This window comes from Canis lupus, chromosome 2 (assembly GCF_003254725.2).
Source record: "Canis lupus dingo isolate Sandy chromosome 2, ASM325472v2, whole genome shotgun sequence".
Classification (NCBI taxonomy): Eukaryota; Metazoa; Chordata; class Mammalia; order Carnivora; family Canidae; genus Canis; species Canis lupus.
Window position 1 is genome coordinate 3968077 of NC_064244.1, and position 14869 is coordinate 3982945.

The following is a 14869-nucleotide window of genomic DNA, read 5'->3' on the forward strand; positions in this document are numbered from 1 at the left end:
CCCCTCTTCTCTTTTTTTCTTTTTCTGGAATTTCTATAATATGAATGTTATTATGTTTGATGGAGTCACTGAGTTCCCTATGTCTGTTCTCATGTTCCATAATTATTCTCTCTTTTTGTTCAGTGTCATTATTTTCTTTTATGTCACTTTTTCACCCTACTGCTTCTTCCAATCTTGTGTTCACTGCATCCAGCCTATTTCCAAACTATGTTCTTGCATTTTTCATTTCTGACTGATTTTTTTAACTCTTATCTCTGGGGTGAGGGCCTCCCTGAAGTCTTATATTCTTTCCTCAAGCCCAGTGAACATCCTTATGATTTTTGCTTTAAATTCTCCATCAGGTATGTTACTTATATTTTTTTCACTTACTCTGGACATGGCCTTATCTTGTTCTTTTGTTTGGGATGAATTACTCCATCTTGGCATTTTGTTTAAGTCTCAGCATTCTTCTCTGTGTTAGAAAAGCCAGTTATGTCTCTTGCTCCTGAACGTAATGGTCTTATGAGGAAGAAATGATGTAGTGTCCAGGGCCCAGCACTTTAGGGGATGTCTCTGGTGTGTGCTGTATGTGCTCTGTTGTTGTGTTCTGTCTGTCTATCGTTCAGGCCAGGTGTCTGTGGAGACTGTCTGTGCCCTCTGTGGGCAGTATTTTGTCCCTAGCCTGAGTGTGGTGAGTTAACTAATAATCACATTGTTATTTTCTTTTCATTTATTTTTAGTGTTTATTCTACGCCTAGATATAACAGAATACATAGATAACATGGTCACTTTCTTCCAAATTACCCTTATACAGTTCAGAAAAAATACTGTTTATGATAGACACACACACATATATACGAATATAAGGAAGATGATAAGACAAAAAGACAGTATATAAAAAAGTAATGAACCTGGGTATAGATTATATGAAAATTCCTTCTGGAATTCCTTAAATTTCTCTGAAATTTGAATTGATAGAAAATTTTAAATCCTATTACACAAAAAACTTCTACAATAACTTCTACAATAACAAAGGCAACTAACAGAAAAATAAGCAAGGAATATAAAGAGATGAATCATGGTAAAAAATTAAAATAGCTCAAATATTAAAATATGCTTAGTTCTCATTGAATGTAAATAATTCTCATTGAAGATAAAACATTTTTACTATGCATTTTTTGTAATTTATTTTTAAAATTATGGTAAAATATACATAATATATAATTTACCATTTAACCCATTTTTAAGTTTATAGTTCAATGGCATTAAGTACATTCACACTATGCAACCATCACCACTATCGATCTTCAGACCTTTTCATCTTGCAAAATAGAAACTGCACCCATTAAAAAAATTCTCCATTCCCATTCTCCTCAGCTCCTGGCAACCATCATGCTACTTACTGTCTCTATGAATTTGACCATGTTAAGATACTTCATGTAAGTGCAATCATGCAGTGTTTGTTCTTTTGTGATTGGCTTACTCAACTTAGCATAATGTCTTCCATTATTATCCATGTTTTATGCTATACCATGATGTATCAGATTTTCTTTCCTTTTTAAGGATGAATAATATTCCATCACAAGCATATGTCATATTTTTTTGTCCACTCACCGCTGTTGGGCATTTGAATGGCTTCTCTCTTTTGGCTATTGTGGATGATGCTGCCATAAACAAAGCTCTTTTCATATCCCTGCTTTCATTATTTTAGCATATATCTGGGATCGGAATTGCTGAATCACTTGATAATGCTTTATTTAATATTTTGAGGAATCACCATACTGATTTCCATAGTAGTTGCACCATGCCTACCCATAGTACATAAAAGTCCAAATTTCTCCACATCCTAATATTTATTTATTTTTCATTTTTTTCCTTCTTTGTCTTCATAATAGTCATCCTACTGGGTGTGAAGTGATATCTCACTGTGGTTTTGATTTGCATTTCCTTAATAAATAGTGATGTTTACCATATTTTCATGTGCCTATTGGCTATCTGTATATCCTCTTTGGAGAAATGTCCATTAAATCCTTTGTTCACTGTTTTTTTTTAAGTTTTTTGTTTTCATTGTTGAATCTTAAGAGTTCTCTATATATTCTGGTTGTTGACTGTTATTCAGATATATGATTTGCAAATAATTTTTTCTCATTTTGTGGATTTCCTTTTGCTTTATTAATCTTGTCTTTTGATAATTTTAAAATTGTGATAAAATATGCCTATTTTTGTTTGACTGTTACTTTGGTGTCATACTCAAGACATTATTGTCAAATACAGTGTCTTTAAGATTTCTTCCTGCTTTATTATAAGAGTTTTATAGTTTAGCACTTAGTTTTAGGTATTTCATCTATTTTAAGCTGTAAGGTAAGTTATAAGGCAGGGATCTAATTTCACTCTTTGGCATATGGATATCAGGTTTCTCCAGCACCATATATTGTACCATTCTCCTTTTCCCATTGAGTGGTCTTAACATCCTTGTCAAAAGTCATTTGACCATATATGTGATATTTTTTCTTTGTTCCCTACCTATTTCCTTACTGTGTATGTCTCTCTTTTGCCAATACCACATTGTTTTGTTTACTGTTGCTTTGTAGTAAGTTTCAAAATAATGAAGTGTGAATCCTCCAACGTTGTTCTTTTTCAAGATTATTTTGACTATTCAGGGACCTTTAAGATCCCATACGAATCTTATTTTATTTTATTAAAGATTTTATTTATTTATTCATTAGAGACAGAGAGAGAGGTAGAGACCTAGACAGAGGGAAAAGCAGGTACCTGATGGGGAGACTGATGTGGGACTCCATCCCGGGACTCCAGGATCACACCCTGAGCTAAAGGCAGAGGCTCAACCACTGAGCCAGCCAGGCATCCATCCATACGGATTTTAGAATACGTTTTCCTGTTTCTTTAAAAAACATTGCTGGGATATTGATATGTATTACACTGAGTCTGTAGATCAGTTTGCATAGTATTGATATCTTAACAATATTAACATTTTCAATCTATTAAAAGTCTAGTGCTGGCTACAATGCTGGGAAATGAGTCCTTCATGAATTTGCTAGCATAATTATTAATTATGATCATTTGAAAAGTAATTTGGATTTATACATTAAAATAAAATACATACCTTTATTTATACATTAAAATAAAAATATATACATACCTTTAATGTAATACATGTTTACATGCTCTGTTTTATAGAAATCACTGCAATATAGATATATAGGTACAATGATATTTATTGTACCATTGCCTGTAGTAGCAAAAAATACTTTGATAAAAATCTAAATGTCATTCATTTAGAGGAATGATTGAATAAAATATAGCACATTCACACTATAGAATATCATGAAGCAACTTAAAGGTGTGAGATATAAATAAATCTATAGTACCAGTTTACCTGGATTGGAGAGGAGTAGGATCCATCTAAGTGATTCCATTATGTACAGAACCAGCAAACTCACATATATAGATGTGTATATGTGTGTGTCAAACACACATTTGAAGAAAGGTTTAGAAAAATATACTTGACTTATAATATTGTCTGGTGAAGGGGGCCTATAAGTTTCAGGTAATTGGTAAATAGAGACACTGGAAACATAGTATAAAGTTTTTTCATTTGTCTTTATATAGCAGTAATTTTTTACCTTTGTAGATAGGTTTTCTAGTTGTAGAGATCACAGAAAGCAGATTATTTGTAAAGTCAACATGTTTTTTTGAGGTAGAATCTTTTCGATGCCCTAAAAAAATGAAAATAATATTATTAAATTATCCTAGAAAGATCAGATTTCAACTTTTAAAAATGTAAAATAATCTTAATACACTTCAAAAACAGTTTCTTTAAATTATTAAAAATAATTTAAAACAGCTTTACTAATGTAAATATTTTATTTCTGGTTTTTCCTTGCTGGGTATTTGATATTTATAAATAAAAGCAGTAAGAGTTCAAACCCAGAAAAAGAAATAATAGAAATACTGTATATAAAAATGCCAGAGGAAGAGTTTTCTTTTCAGTATTACAATAAAATAAGACTTAAACAATGAAATTGATAATTTCTCATATACAGTTTTTTTTATATAAAACAGGATGTCTTTATTTTAAAATTGGTAAATAACTACAGTGAACAATCTAGTGTTAATGGAGGTAGAAATGTTTAGAAATACTATTGTTAAGATACATATTTTGAACACTGTTAAAAACAAAACTATGTAATAAAGAAAACAGCTTCAAAATGCTCAATTGAAGAAAAAGATGCTAAAATAAAAAGCAGAATGTGGAGCATTTAGATCGTGTTTTCTGAAAATTAGTGGGAAAAATTTACTAAATTAATACAATGAGTTTCTACAATATATTTCTTACAGAGATAAAACATTTTGAATTCTTCCATTTCCTGAAGGCAAGTTTGCTTAAAAAATATTTATGTCATTATTTTCAGATTAAAAGGCTTGATGGTTTGATGGAAAATAAAAACATTTATAATAGAATCATTTCTATTTCACCATAAAAGAGATCCACTATTATTGTTCTTTAATCATGGTGTAGAAATTTAGGTAGTAGATTATTCAGGCTTTTTGTTAGTTCTGATTCTCTTTCTCTTTCTTGTTTCTTAAGGCACTCTTACTGCTTATACTTAACACTCCATCAAAGAGAAAGCTTTAGCTTAGAAAAAAACCCAAACTGTAGGTAAACTAGGAACTAATAAATGGGAAGCAGTTTTGTAGGCGATATGAAGTAGGAGGTGAATCTAAAATCAATTACTTTGACTAAAACATACTGTAAGATTACTGATCTCATTGTCTGGCAGTTAGTAAGAAGAAAAGGGTAGCTTATCTGAACATAAGGAACATATTATAATTATTTTTTCTAATTCTACAGAAGACTTGTTTGCTTAATCATGCCTTATTTCAGTTAATAGTCAAATTTATTTTATCTCTGAATTACATATCCACAGAATGGTATAAGGTAGACAACGGATATAACGTTAAGAGATAAAGACACAGAGAATGAAAAATTGGCAAAAGTCTTGATAAAATATAATAATTATATATTTATTTGGGGCTTTAGAGAATATAATAGACCACAGAAAAATAATCTACATTAAAAAAAAACCTTCAAACCCAGTATCTATAGGAAATATACTAGGGTGATGATTATATAATGCCTCTGGAGCAATGATAAGAAATGGAATCTGTAAATTAGTTCCTAGATATTAATGGATTAGATAGCTGGGGAGATAGTAATGAAGAGAAAGGGAAAACAATGTTTATTTTCTTTCCAATCTACCTCATGTTGAGTTTCTGTATTGCAGATCCTTACCTGGGATTGGACAAAAGGGGAATATATAAATCTAAAAAAGAAGATTATAAAATGGATTATCTCAGCTACCTGCAGGATCTATAGTAGTGAGCAAGAATAGAAGGTTGAGTGGGGCACCTGGGTAGCTCTGTCAGTTAAGAATTTGGTTCAGGTCACCATCTCAGGCCCTGAGATTGAGCCCTGCATGGGGCTCCATGCTCAGTAGGGAGTCTGCTTGAGATTCCTTCCCTCTGCCTACTCACATGTGTGCTCTCTTTCTTTCTCTTTCTTGTAAATAAATAAATCTTAAAATAAAAAAAAGAAAGTAAGGTTGAGAAAAAATGCGGAGCTCCAATTTAGTGGTGGCAGGGAAGAAGAGCTATACCAGGGATACTACTCATTCACTAAGAATGCATATATGTTAGATAAGTTTAATCAGTGTTTACTTTCATCTATGTTTTGCTAAACTGGTTATATAACTATAGCTAGTATGATGTGATTGTTTCCATATAATTAAAGCTTTACTAATTAAAAAAAATCACATTATACATTACCTGAAGTTTCTTTATTCAGTGAACGAAGATGGATGGCTTTATAATTGGATGACCCAATCCTAGATGTTCTATGATATGCTTTTGGAGGTTCAGTCACATGGGGTGAGATGTACTCATAAGGTAATTCTAGAAATATTTAGAAAGTATGTTAACTGTAAGTTGGATTACATTTATAACTAATTTTGGTACATTAAGGACAGTTTTAGAAATAAGAGCTAAGTAAAAGAGGTCACAAAGACCACCTATTATAAATTTCGTTTCTATGAAATGTCCAGAATAGGTAAATTTTATAGAGACATAAATTAGATTAGTGGATAATGGCTGGGAGTGTGAAGATTTCTTTTTCACATAATGAAGATGTTTTAAAATCGAACATGGTGATGAAAGCACATCTCTGTGAATGTACTAAAAGCCATTGAATTACACACTGTAAATAAATGAACTATATAGTATGTGAATTATAGATTGATAAAGCTATTAAAATTGACATCTGACTTTCTGTCACAACAGTGAAGGCCAGAAGGCAGTGGGATAATATTTTAAAAGTGCTGAAAGCAAAAATTCATAACCAAGAATTTAATATCCAGAAAAATTATTCTTCAAAAATAATAATAGATAATAGATAAAACAAAAATCTTCCTTGATAAAAAACAACCAAGACTATTTGTTGTTATATTAGCAAAAATATCTTAAAAGAAATGCTTAAGAAAATACTTCAGGCTGGTACAAAATGATACCAGAGAGTAACTTAAATCTGCGTGAAGAAATAAAAAGCACCTTAAAGGTAATCATATGGGAAACTATAAATGTAACATATCTTTTCAAAACTCTTTTCTTCAATTAGCTTTTTAAAAAGACCACTACCTAAAACTGTATTGCTGGGTATATTAATGAAAACTCAATTTCATTCCTATACATGAACATTGAATAACTTCAAAACTAAATTAGGAAAACAATTTCATTTGCAATAGTATCAAAAAAGAATATAATATTAATGAATTTAACAGAGGGGAAAGACTTGACTGAAAGTTATAAAATACTGTAGAGGGAAATTAAAGATAATCTAAATAAATAAATTTAATGTTCATACATTAGAACTTATTTATTTGAAATATGACTGACATATGCCACTGTATTAGTTTTAGTAGACAACTTAGTAATTGATATATGTGAGTTTGGGAATCTCTTATGTCACCATCTTGAACCAGAACTCTTAGAACACTCATATTTTTTAAGATGACAATTCTTTTCAAATTGATATATAGATTCAATATAATCCCTATCAGTTCTTCAGGAGGTTTTTTTTTTTTTTTCAGAAGTTAACAACTTAAACTAAAATTTATACGGAATTCAAAAGACTTAGAATAGCCAAAACCATTTGTAAAAGTTCAATAACACTATAGAGATTTCACTTTCCAATTATAAATTTTACTATAAAGTGTTATCAAAACAGTATGGTAATAGCACAGTAATAGACAAATAGGTCTAAGGAACAGAACTGAGACTAATTATAGCTAATAGACTATTAGCTATAATTAGTAAACTCTAATTATAGCTAATTGATTTTCAACTAGTTACGAAGGCAATTCAACTGAAACAGGATTCTCTTTTCACAAATGTTTCTGGAACAATTGGATAGACACTTGCAAAAAGATGAACCTGAAACTTTACTTCTCATTATATACAAAAATTAACTCAAAATAAATTCCATACCTAAATGTAATAGCAATACTATAAAACTCTTAGAAAAAATAGAAAATCTTGAGATCTTAAATAGGCAATACTTTTTGAGATACAAGTTTAAAAGCATGATCCATAAAAGAAAAATTAATATATTGGGCTTCATCAAAATTCAAAACTTTTGACTGCCATTAAGAAAGTTAATACAACCTCTAGACTGGAAGAAAATATTTATAAATCATGTATACAATAAGGAAATTGCATCCAGAATATATAAAAAATTCTTAAAGTTTTAAGAACTTAAAAAATGGGCAAAAAACTTTTAAAGACATTTCATCAAAGAAATACACAAATGGCTAATAAGCACATGAAAAGGTGTCCAAAATCATCTTTCAAGGACATATAAATAAAAACCACAATGAAATGCCATTGCATATGCAACAGAATGTTTATAATCAAAAGGACAGACAATAGTCAAGTGATGGCAAGGATTAGAAGAAGTAAAAGCCTTCATTCCTTGTTGGTATGTAGGTAAAATGGCACAGGCATTTTAAAAAACAGTTTGGAATTTAAAAAAAATATTTAAACATAAGTTTACCGAACAACACAGTAACTCTACTCCTAGGTAGCCACCAAAGAGAAATGAAAACACGTCTTCATAAAGACCAACATGAAAATATTCAGAGCAGCATTCCTTAGAGCCAAAAAGTCAAATGAACCCAAATGATCATCAACCTATGAATGGATAAAGAATATATTTTACAGCCATACAGGAGAATACTATTCAGCAATAAAAAGAAATGAAATATGATACATTACTATATGGGTGAAGCTCAAAACCATGCTCACTGAAAAGAGCTACACACAAAACATCATGTTTTGTATGATTCCATTCATGTGAAATGTCCAGAAAAGGTAAATTGATAGACACAAAAAGCATGTTAGTGGTCACCTGGGACCAGAAGTGGGAAGTAACTTAACTAAACTATCACTAGGGATCTTGCAGGAATGGTGAAAATGTTCTAAAACTGAATTAAGATGGTGACTGTAGACCTCGGTAAATTTACTAAAATCCTTGACTCATACCTTGACTCATTTAACTAAGATGGGGCAAATTTTCTGATACAAAATTTATGACTCATTGAAATATTTTAAGAAAATAATTGCTAATCTGTACCTCTCTGAGGAACACATCTACCAACTAGAGTATCATGTTTCTGTAGTTGCTTGTGTTAGCCTTACAGTATCCACTCAAAGCACTCTTTTCCAGTTACTTCAAACTGCTCATTTTTCTCTACCTCTGACAGTAAGATTATGTCATTCATTTGTTTTTGTTTTTTTTCCAGCTTTATTGAGATGTATTTGACAAAAATATGTGTAGTTTTGAGGTATACAATGTATTGGTTAGCCTCTATTACATCACATAATAACCATATCCTTTTTGTAGTGATAACATTTAATACTCTTCTAGAACTTTCAAGCATGTAATACAGTATTGATAACTATAATCTCATCATGATGTACATTAGGTTCACAGAACTTATCATCTTCTAACTGAAAGTTTATACTCTTTGACCAATATCTCCCCATTTCCCCCAACCCATAGCTTCTGGTAGCACCACTCTACTCTCTGTTTCTATGAGTTTAGCTTCTTCTTAGATTCCATATGAGTGAGATCACATTGTAGATGTCTTTCTCTGTCTGACTTGTTTCACATCAGTATAATTCCTCCAAGGCATATCTGTGCTGGTGCAAATAGCAGGATTCCCTTCTTTTTTTTTATAGCTGAATAGTATAGTATTATATATATATATATATATTTAAAGTTCTATTATGTACTTTATATTTTATATACAAATAATACATAATTATATTTTATATATTTCTAATACTACATATAATAAAATAGTTATTTTGAATTCTTTGTAGGGTAAATTTTAGACCTCTGTCTTTGGATTTGGTACTGGAAGATTCTTATAATTCTTTGGTGGTGTTACGTTTCCTTGATTTTTCACATTCCTTGGAGTTTTGTGTTGCTATATTACATTTGAAGGAGCAGTTACCTCTTCCAGGAAAGAACTGCCTTTATTAGCCCTGCTAGAAGAAATCCTGAGGTTTTCTGGAACCTTGAATGTTCCCTCTTGTGGCCGAATTCTTAAGCTGTTATATTTTCTCTGGATTGGGAGCTAGCTGCAGAGTTGAGGGAGGTGTGGGTGAGACAATCCTGTCCCACAAGCCAGTTGGGGGATTCTACAAGTGAGGCTTTCCCAGCAGTTCATGGGTGGGCTTCTGGATGGGAGTCCACAACATAGTCAGTAGAAACTACATCCCTTTAATGCTCTCTGAGAATCATATCTGCCATTCTCCTGATCTCCCCTCACCCCACGATTTAGTACTCTAGATGCTTTGGTGGTGTCCTTCACAACTGGAAAAGCCTGATGCCCGCTCTTTCTTCCCCTGCAAAGGGAAAATCACGGTATGAGAAAGTCTCACTCGGCTCTACCTGCAGGGGACATGTGATGCAGGCAGAGTCTTATCCAATCCAATGTGTCCAAACTATTTTTCTGCTCCAACAGAAAAACTTCTTTTTGGGATTTTTGGAACATCTTATCTGGAAACCTGGACCTGCACAAAGCCTCTTGTCTATGGGTGACTGCCCAAGTCAGTGTTGTCCAGGTGCTCCCTGACCGTGGCCAAGAGGAGTTGGAACCATTCATGAGCTATTATTATAGAGTCCGCAGCTAGGATGGAGGTTTGTCTGCCTATTACCCTATGCACAGGTGGCCAGGGCTTTTCCAGATCATTTGGTGTTGATGCTGGATCCCCTAACTTTGACAAAGGCATTTTTGTTCATGGATAGTTGCCAAATTTTTGTTGTTGAGAATGAGGCGACAAAAACAAGAGACATCTTATGCTATGGTGATGCTGACATCAATTGCCAGACATTTGTGATAGTTTCTTATGCCTCAGCCTGCATTTCATCATAGGATCTCCCAACATCCTATTCATTTCTTTTTTGCCTGCATATTTTTACTGAGAAAATTATAATATAATTAAAATATAATTGAATGATGGAAAAGATAACTGACTGTGTGGATCATTTACTGCTATGTGCCTCTGTTATGTTTTTTTCTTTGGTATATTTCCGTAGGGGACTGGTGACTGTGAGGCCTATCCTATCCCTGTCTTGTATTCTGTATGTGTATGTGTGTGTTTTGCAGGAAGTCAGATTATAGGAGCTGCCTCTGAAAATGATTATAGGTCACAAAATTGTGATCTCTGGCCCCAAGGCCAAATTTTAATATGAATTTGTGAGGTTCTGGGAAAAGCATATGCATTTTTGCATGGGGTGGGTATTAAGAATTCCCTCCATTCCAATTGGAGAGAATGCTGTGGTGGATTGGTTTCAATAATGGTCTCAATGTATTCTTGACTACTAGTATTCATATCCTCCCATACAACTCTGGTCTTGGCTCTATGACTTTAGTAAAAGGAACAAAAGCAAATGCAAGCAGAGACTTCAAATGCTTGTATAATGCTTGGACAATGGGCTTGCTCACATGTTGTTCTCAGAACCTGAGATTACAACATGAAGACTCTTAAGCTAATCAGCTGAATTATGAGGGACTAGGGGCCAAGTCACATCTGTGTCCTTGAAAAGTTTGTTTTCTCTTAGCTCACAAACCATCCTTCCATAGTCTGCTTGGTGGTACTGGATCCAGGACTCTGATAGCCTATTTTTACTTTGCTAGTTAACTCCAAATTAGGGTTATGCAAACAAGGCATGCTAAAGAGAGACTCCAAGTTTAGAGGAGAAACAAGGGACTTGTTTCTGTCATTTGGCTACCAGTGGGCTTCCTGAGCGTTTCGTGTCTCTTTTCAGTCTCTGTGAACATCATCCCAGCAATGTTTCTTTATCTCAGGAGCAGAAGTTCTTTCCATGACATGGTCTGTAGTTTTCTCAATATTTGCAAAACAGTTTTATTTAAAGCTTCATCAGCTGAGACGCCAGCAAGATTCTCTCTTCAGCAGTATGTCTAAGAACCCTCCTGAGATACCAGCACCAACAAAGCTGCATCTTCTACTCAGAAGTCTTCATCAGCCCGAGGAGTGGCAACTTCTTCCTGACATTCCTCCATGTTATTTTAGAATTCTTTTAAGCTCTCAGCTACCTAAATACCAACTTTATACTTAATGAGTTTTTAGATTTTTGCTCTTTCTTCAAACAACTGGTGAGGTTTTTATTTCTTGATGAACCCCGACTATACAGCCTCATTGTCCCAAAATAACAGCTAGCCAATTAATTGCCAGACATGTGAGTGAAGCTATTAACCACAAGTGATCAAAGATGTATAAATTAGCCAGCCAAAACCAGTCATTGCTAACTCCTGAATCATGAACTTTAAATCCTGAATGACTATTTTAAGCTAAATAGTCTTGGGGTAGTTATGCAGTAAAAGGACATTAACAAATGTGGAAAAACATTTAAAAAGACTTAGATATGATTTAATAGCTCAGATGAACATACATTAAATGAACAAAAACCCTCTGGTATGGCTAATAGTTATGCAGAGAAAAGCATTTTTTCCTCCAATTGCTGGAGAAAATGTTAATGTTAGTAACCTTTTAGGAAAGTAACCTGGAAGTATCTTTTAACATTAAAAATCCTGGGACTCTCCCAAATAAATATAAGCATCAATGTATGTTCATGGACATACTGACGAGTGGTTAAAAGCTAAAAAACGTCAATTCCCTTTAATAGAAGAATGATTAAATAAAGAATTCTATACTATGAAATATTATGCTGTTAGCAAAAGTATAAACTAAAGCCATTTCATTTTTAGGCTTGCAAGGATTAACCTAAAATATTTCTGAATAAAAAGTAAGATACAAAGTGAGTAAAATGAAAAACCATACTAAAAAACTATTATAAGTAACTATATGCTTATTTTATACCATTGATGTGTGTGTATGTATACACACATATATATAAGTATATATATATATTTTACCTTGATTGTCAAAAGGTGATAAATTGATCACTTTTGTTGGGAATTTATTCATTGTGATGTTCTTCATAAGTAAATCCTGATGATGTGAAAACATATTTTTGTTCTTAAATAAATTCTTTCCTAAATTTAAAAAAATTTTAGATTACATGAAGACTAAATACTCATATGGTATTCTCCAAACACCATGTACTAATCTTTATTTACACATTTATAATGTTTTTCTTTCCACATTTTATTGAGTGGCCACTTGTTTATTGCTCTAGTTTGTATAAACTGTTTATTTTCTCTTCCTTGTCTTTATTCTATGTTCAGTGATAGCATCTTACTTATTTTAGTTCATTGAGGTATACTTACTATGCAAAAATTGCACATATTTAATGTATATATATTTTTATAAGTTTAAACATATGCATACACCTGCAATACCATCACCACAATCAAGATAATAAGCATATCCATCACCTCCAAAAGACTTCTCTTGTTTTCTTTTTTGGTATATAGTAAGAACATTTAGCACAACACTCCTCTCTTAATGATTTTTATTTTTTTTATTTATTTTTTATTTTTTATTTTTTTAATGATTTTTAAATACATAACACTGTACTGTTAACTATAGGCATGACGTTGTACAGAAGATCTCTAGAACTTATTCATTTAATATTACTGACTTTATGTCAACTGAATAACTACCCATTTCTTCCTACCACTAGCCCCTGGAAGCCACCATTTCATTCTCTGCTTTTGTAAGTTTGACCCTTTTAAAATTTATTTTTATTTATTTAAATAGACCCTTTAGTCTATTTAATTTTATTTTTTATTGAAGTATGATTAAGATATAATGTTATATTAGTTTCAGGTGTACAATATGATTCAACAATTCCATGTATTACTGAGCACTCATCACGTAAGTGTACTTTTAATACCCTTTATCTCTTTTACATCTCATATAAATGGAATACATTATTTGTCTTGTGACTGGTTTATTTCTCTTAGCATTAATGTATTCCAGGCTCATCCATGTTGCTGCAAATGGAAGGATTTCCTTCTTTTTCAATACTAAATAATATTCTACAGTACCTCTAAGTCACATTTTCACTTAATTTCACTCAGCTTTATTGAGATATAATTGACATATAGCATTGCATAGGTTTGAAGTGTACAATGTGATGACTTGATACGTGTATGTATTATGAAAGGATTACAATAAGTTAAAATCGATACCACCTCACATAACTAATTATTTTATGCTGAGAATATTGAAGATCTACTCTCCTAGCAACTTTCAAGTATATAATACAGCATTGTTGACTAAAGTCATCACACCGTACATTAGATTCCAGAATTTGTTCGTCTTCTAACTGGAAGTTTGTACCCTTTGACCAGAATCTCTCCATTTCCTCCACCCTGCAGTCCCCAGTAACCACCATTCAACTCTCTGCTTCTCTGAATTCAACTTTTTTAGATTCCACACACCAGTGAGAGCATACAAATGTCTCATTTCATTTATATACTAATCTCAAGCTCCATCCATGTCATCACAATTGGTAGAATTTCCCTCTTTCCTTCTATGATATTCCATTGTATATTTTATATCAAATTGTCTTTATATATTTATCTGTCTGTGGACATTTAGATTGTTTCCATGTCTTGAAGTATATATGAATATACTGCAGTGAATAATGCCCCAGCAAACACAAGAGTGCAGATATTGCTTTGAAAGGGTGATTTTATTTTTTTTGAATATGTACTGAGAAGTGGGATTGCTAGATCACATGGCAGTTCTATTTATAATTTCTTTAAATATTTTATTTATTTATTCATAAGAGACAGAGAGAGAGAGAGAGGCAGAGACACAGGCAGAGGGAGAAGCAGGTTCCTCACTGGGAGCCCAATGCGGGACCGATCCCCAGACTGGGATCATGCACTGAGCCAAAGGCAGACACCCAACCACTGAGCCATCCAGGTGTCCCTCTATTTCTAATTTTTGAAAGAACATCTGTACTATTTTCCATAATAGTCACATCAATTTACATCCCACCAATATATAAGATTTACCCTTTCCCCACATCTTCACCAACATTTGTTACCACTTGTTTTCTTGATGATAACCATTCTAACCAGTGTGGGATGATATCTCATTGTAGTTTTGATCTGCATTTCCTTGACTAGTGATGTGGAGCATTTTTTCATGTACCCATTGGATATCTGTATGTCTTCTTTGAAAAATGTCTATTTGTATCTTCTGTCCTTTTATAACAGCATTGTTTAGTTTTGGGGTTTCTACTATTCTTCCCTCTCCTTCCCCTCCCCCACTCCTTCTTTTTTTGCTACTGAATTGTATAAGTTCCTTA

General features: G+C 32.6%; 1 protein-coding gene across 1 annotated transcript in view; it reads right to left on the reverse strand.

Moving 5' to 3' along the window:
• The window catches only part of CCDC7 (coiled-coil domain containing 7), a 364544-nt gene that overhangs the window by 30942 nt on the left and 318733 nt on the right, over positions 1-14869 (reverse strand). Inside the window, exons 29-31 of the mRNA XM_049096618.1 lie at positions 12519-12638; positions 5827-5952; positions 3624-3716 (exon numbers count right to left, since the gene is read on the reverse strand). Coding sequence (XP_048952575.1) covers positions 3624-3716; positions 5827-5952; positions 12519-12638 — 339 coding nt within the window. The remainder of the gene's footprint in view (positions 1-3623; positions 3717-5826; positions 5953-12518; positions 12639-14869) is intronic.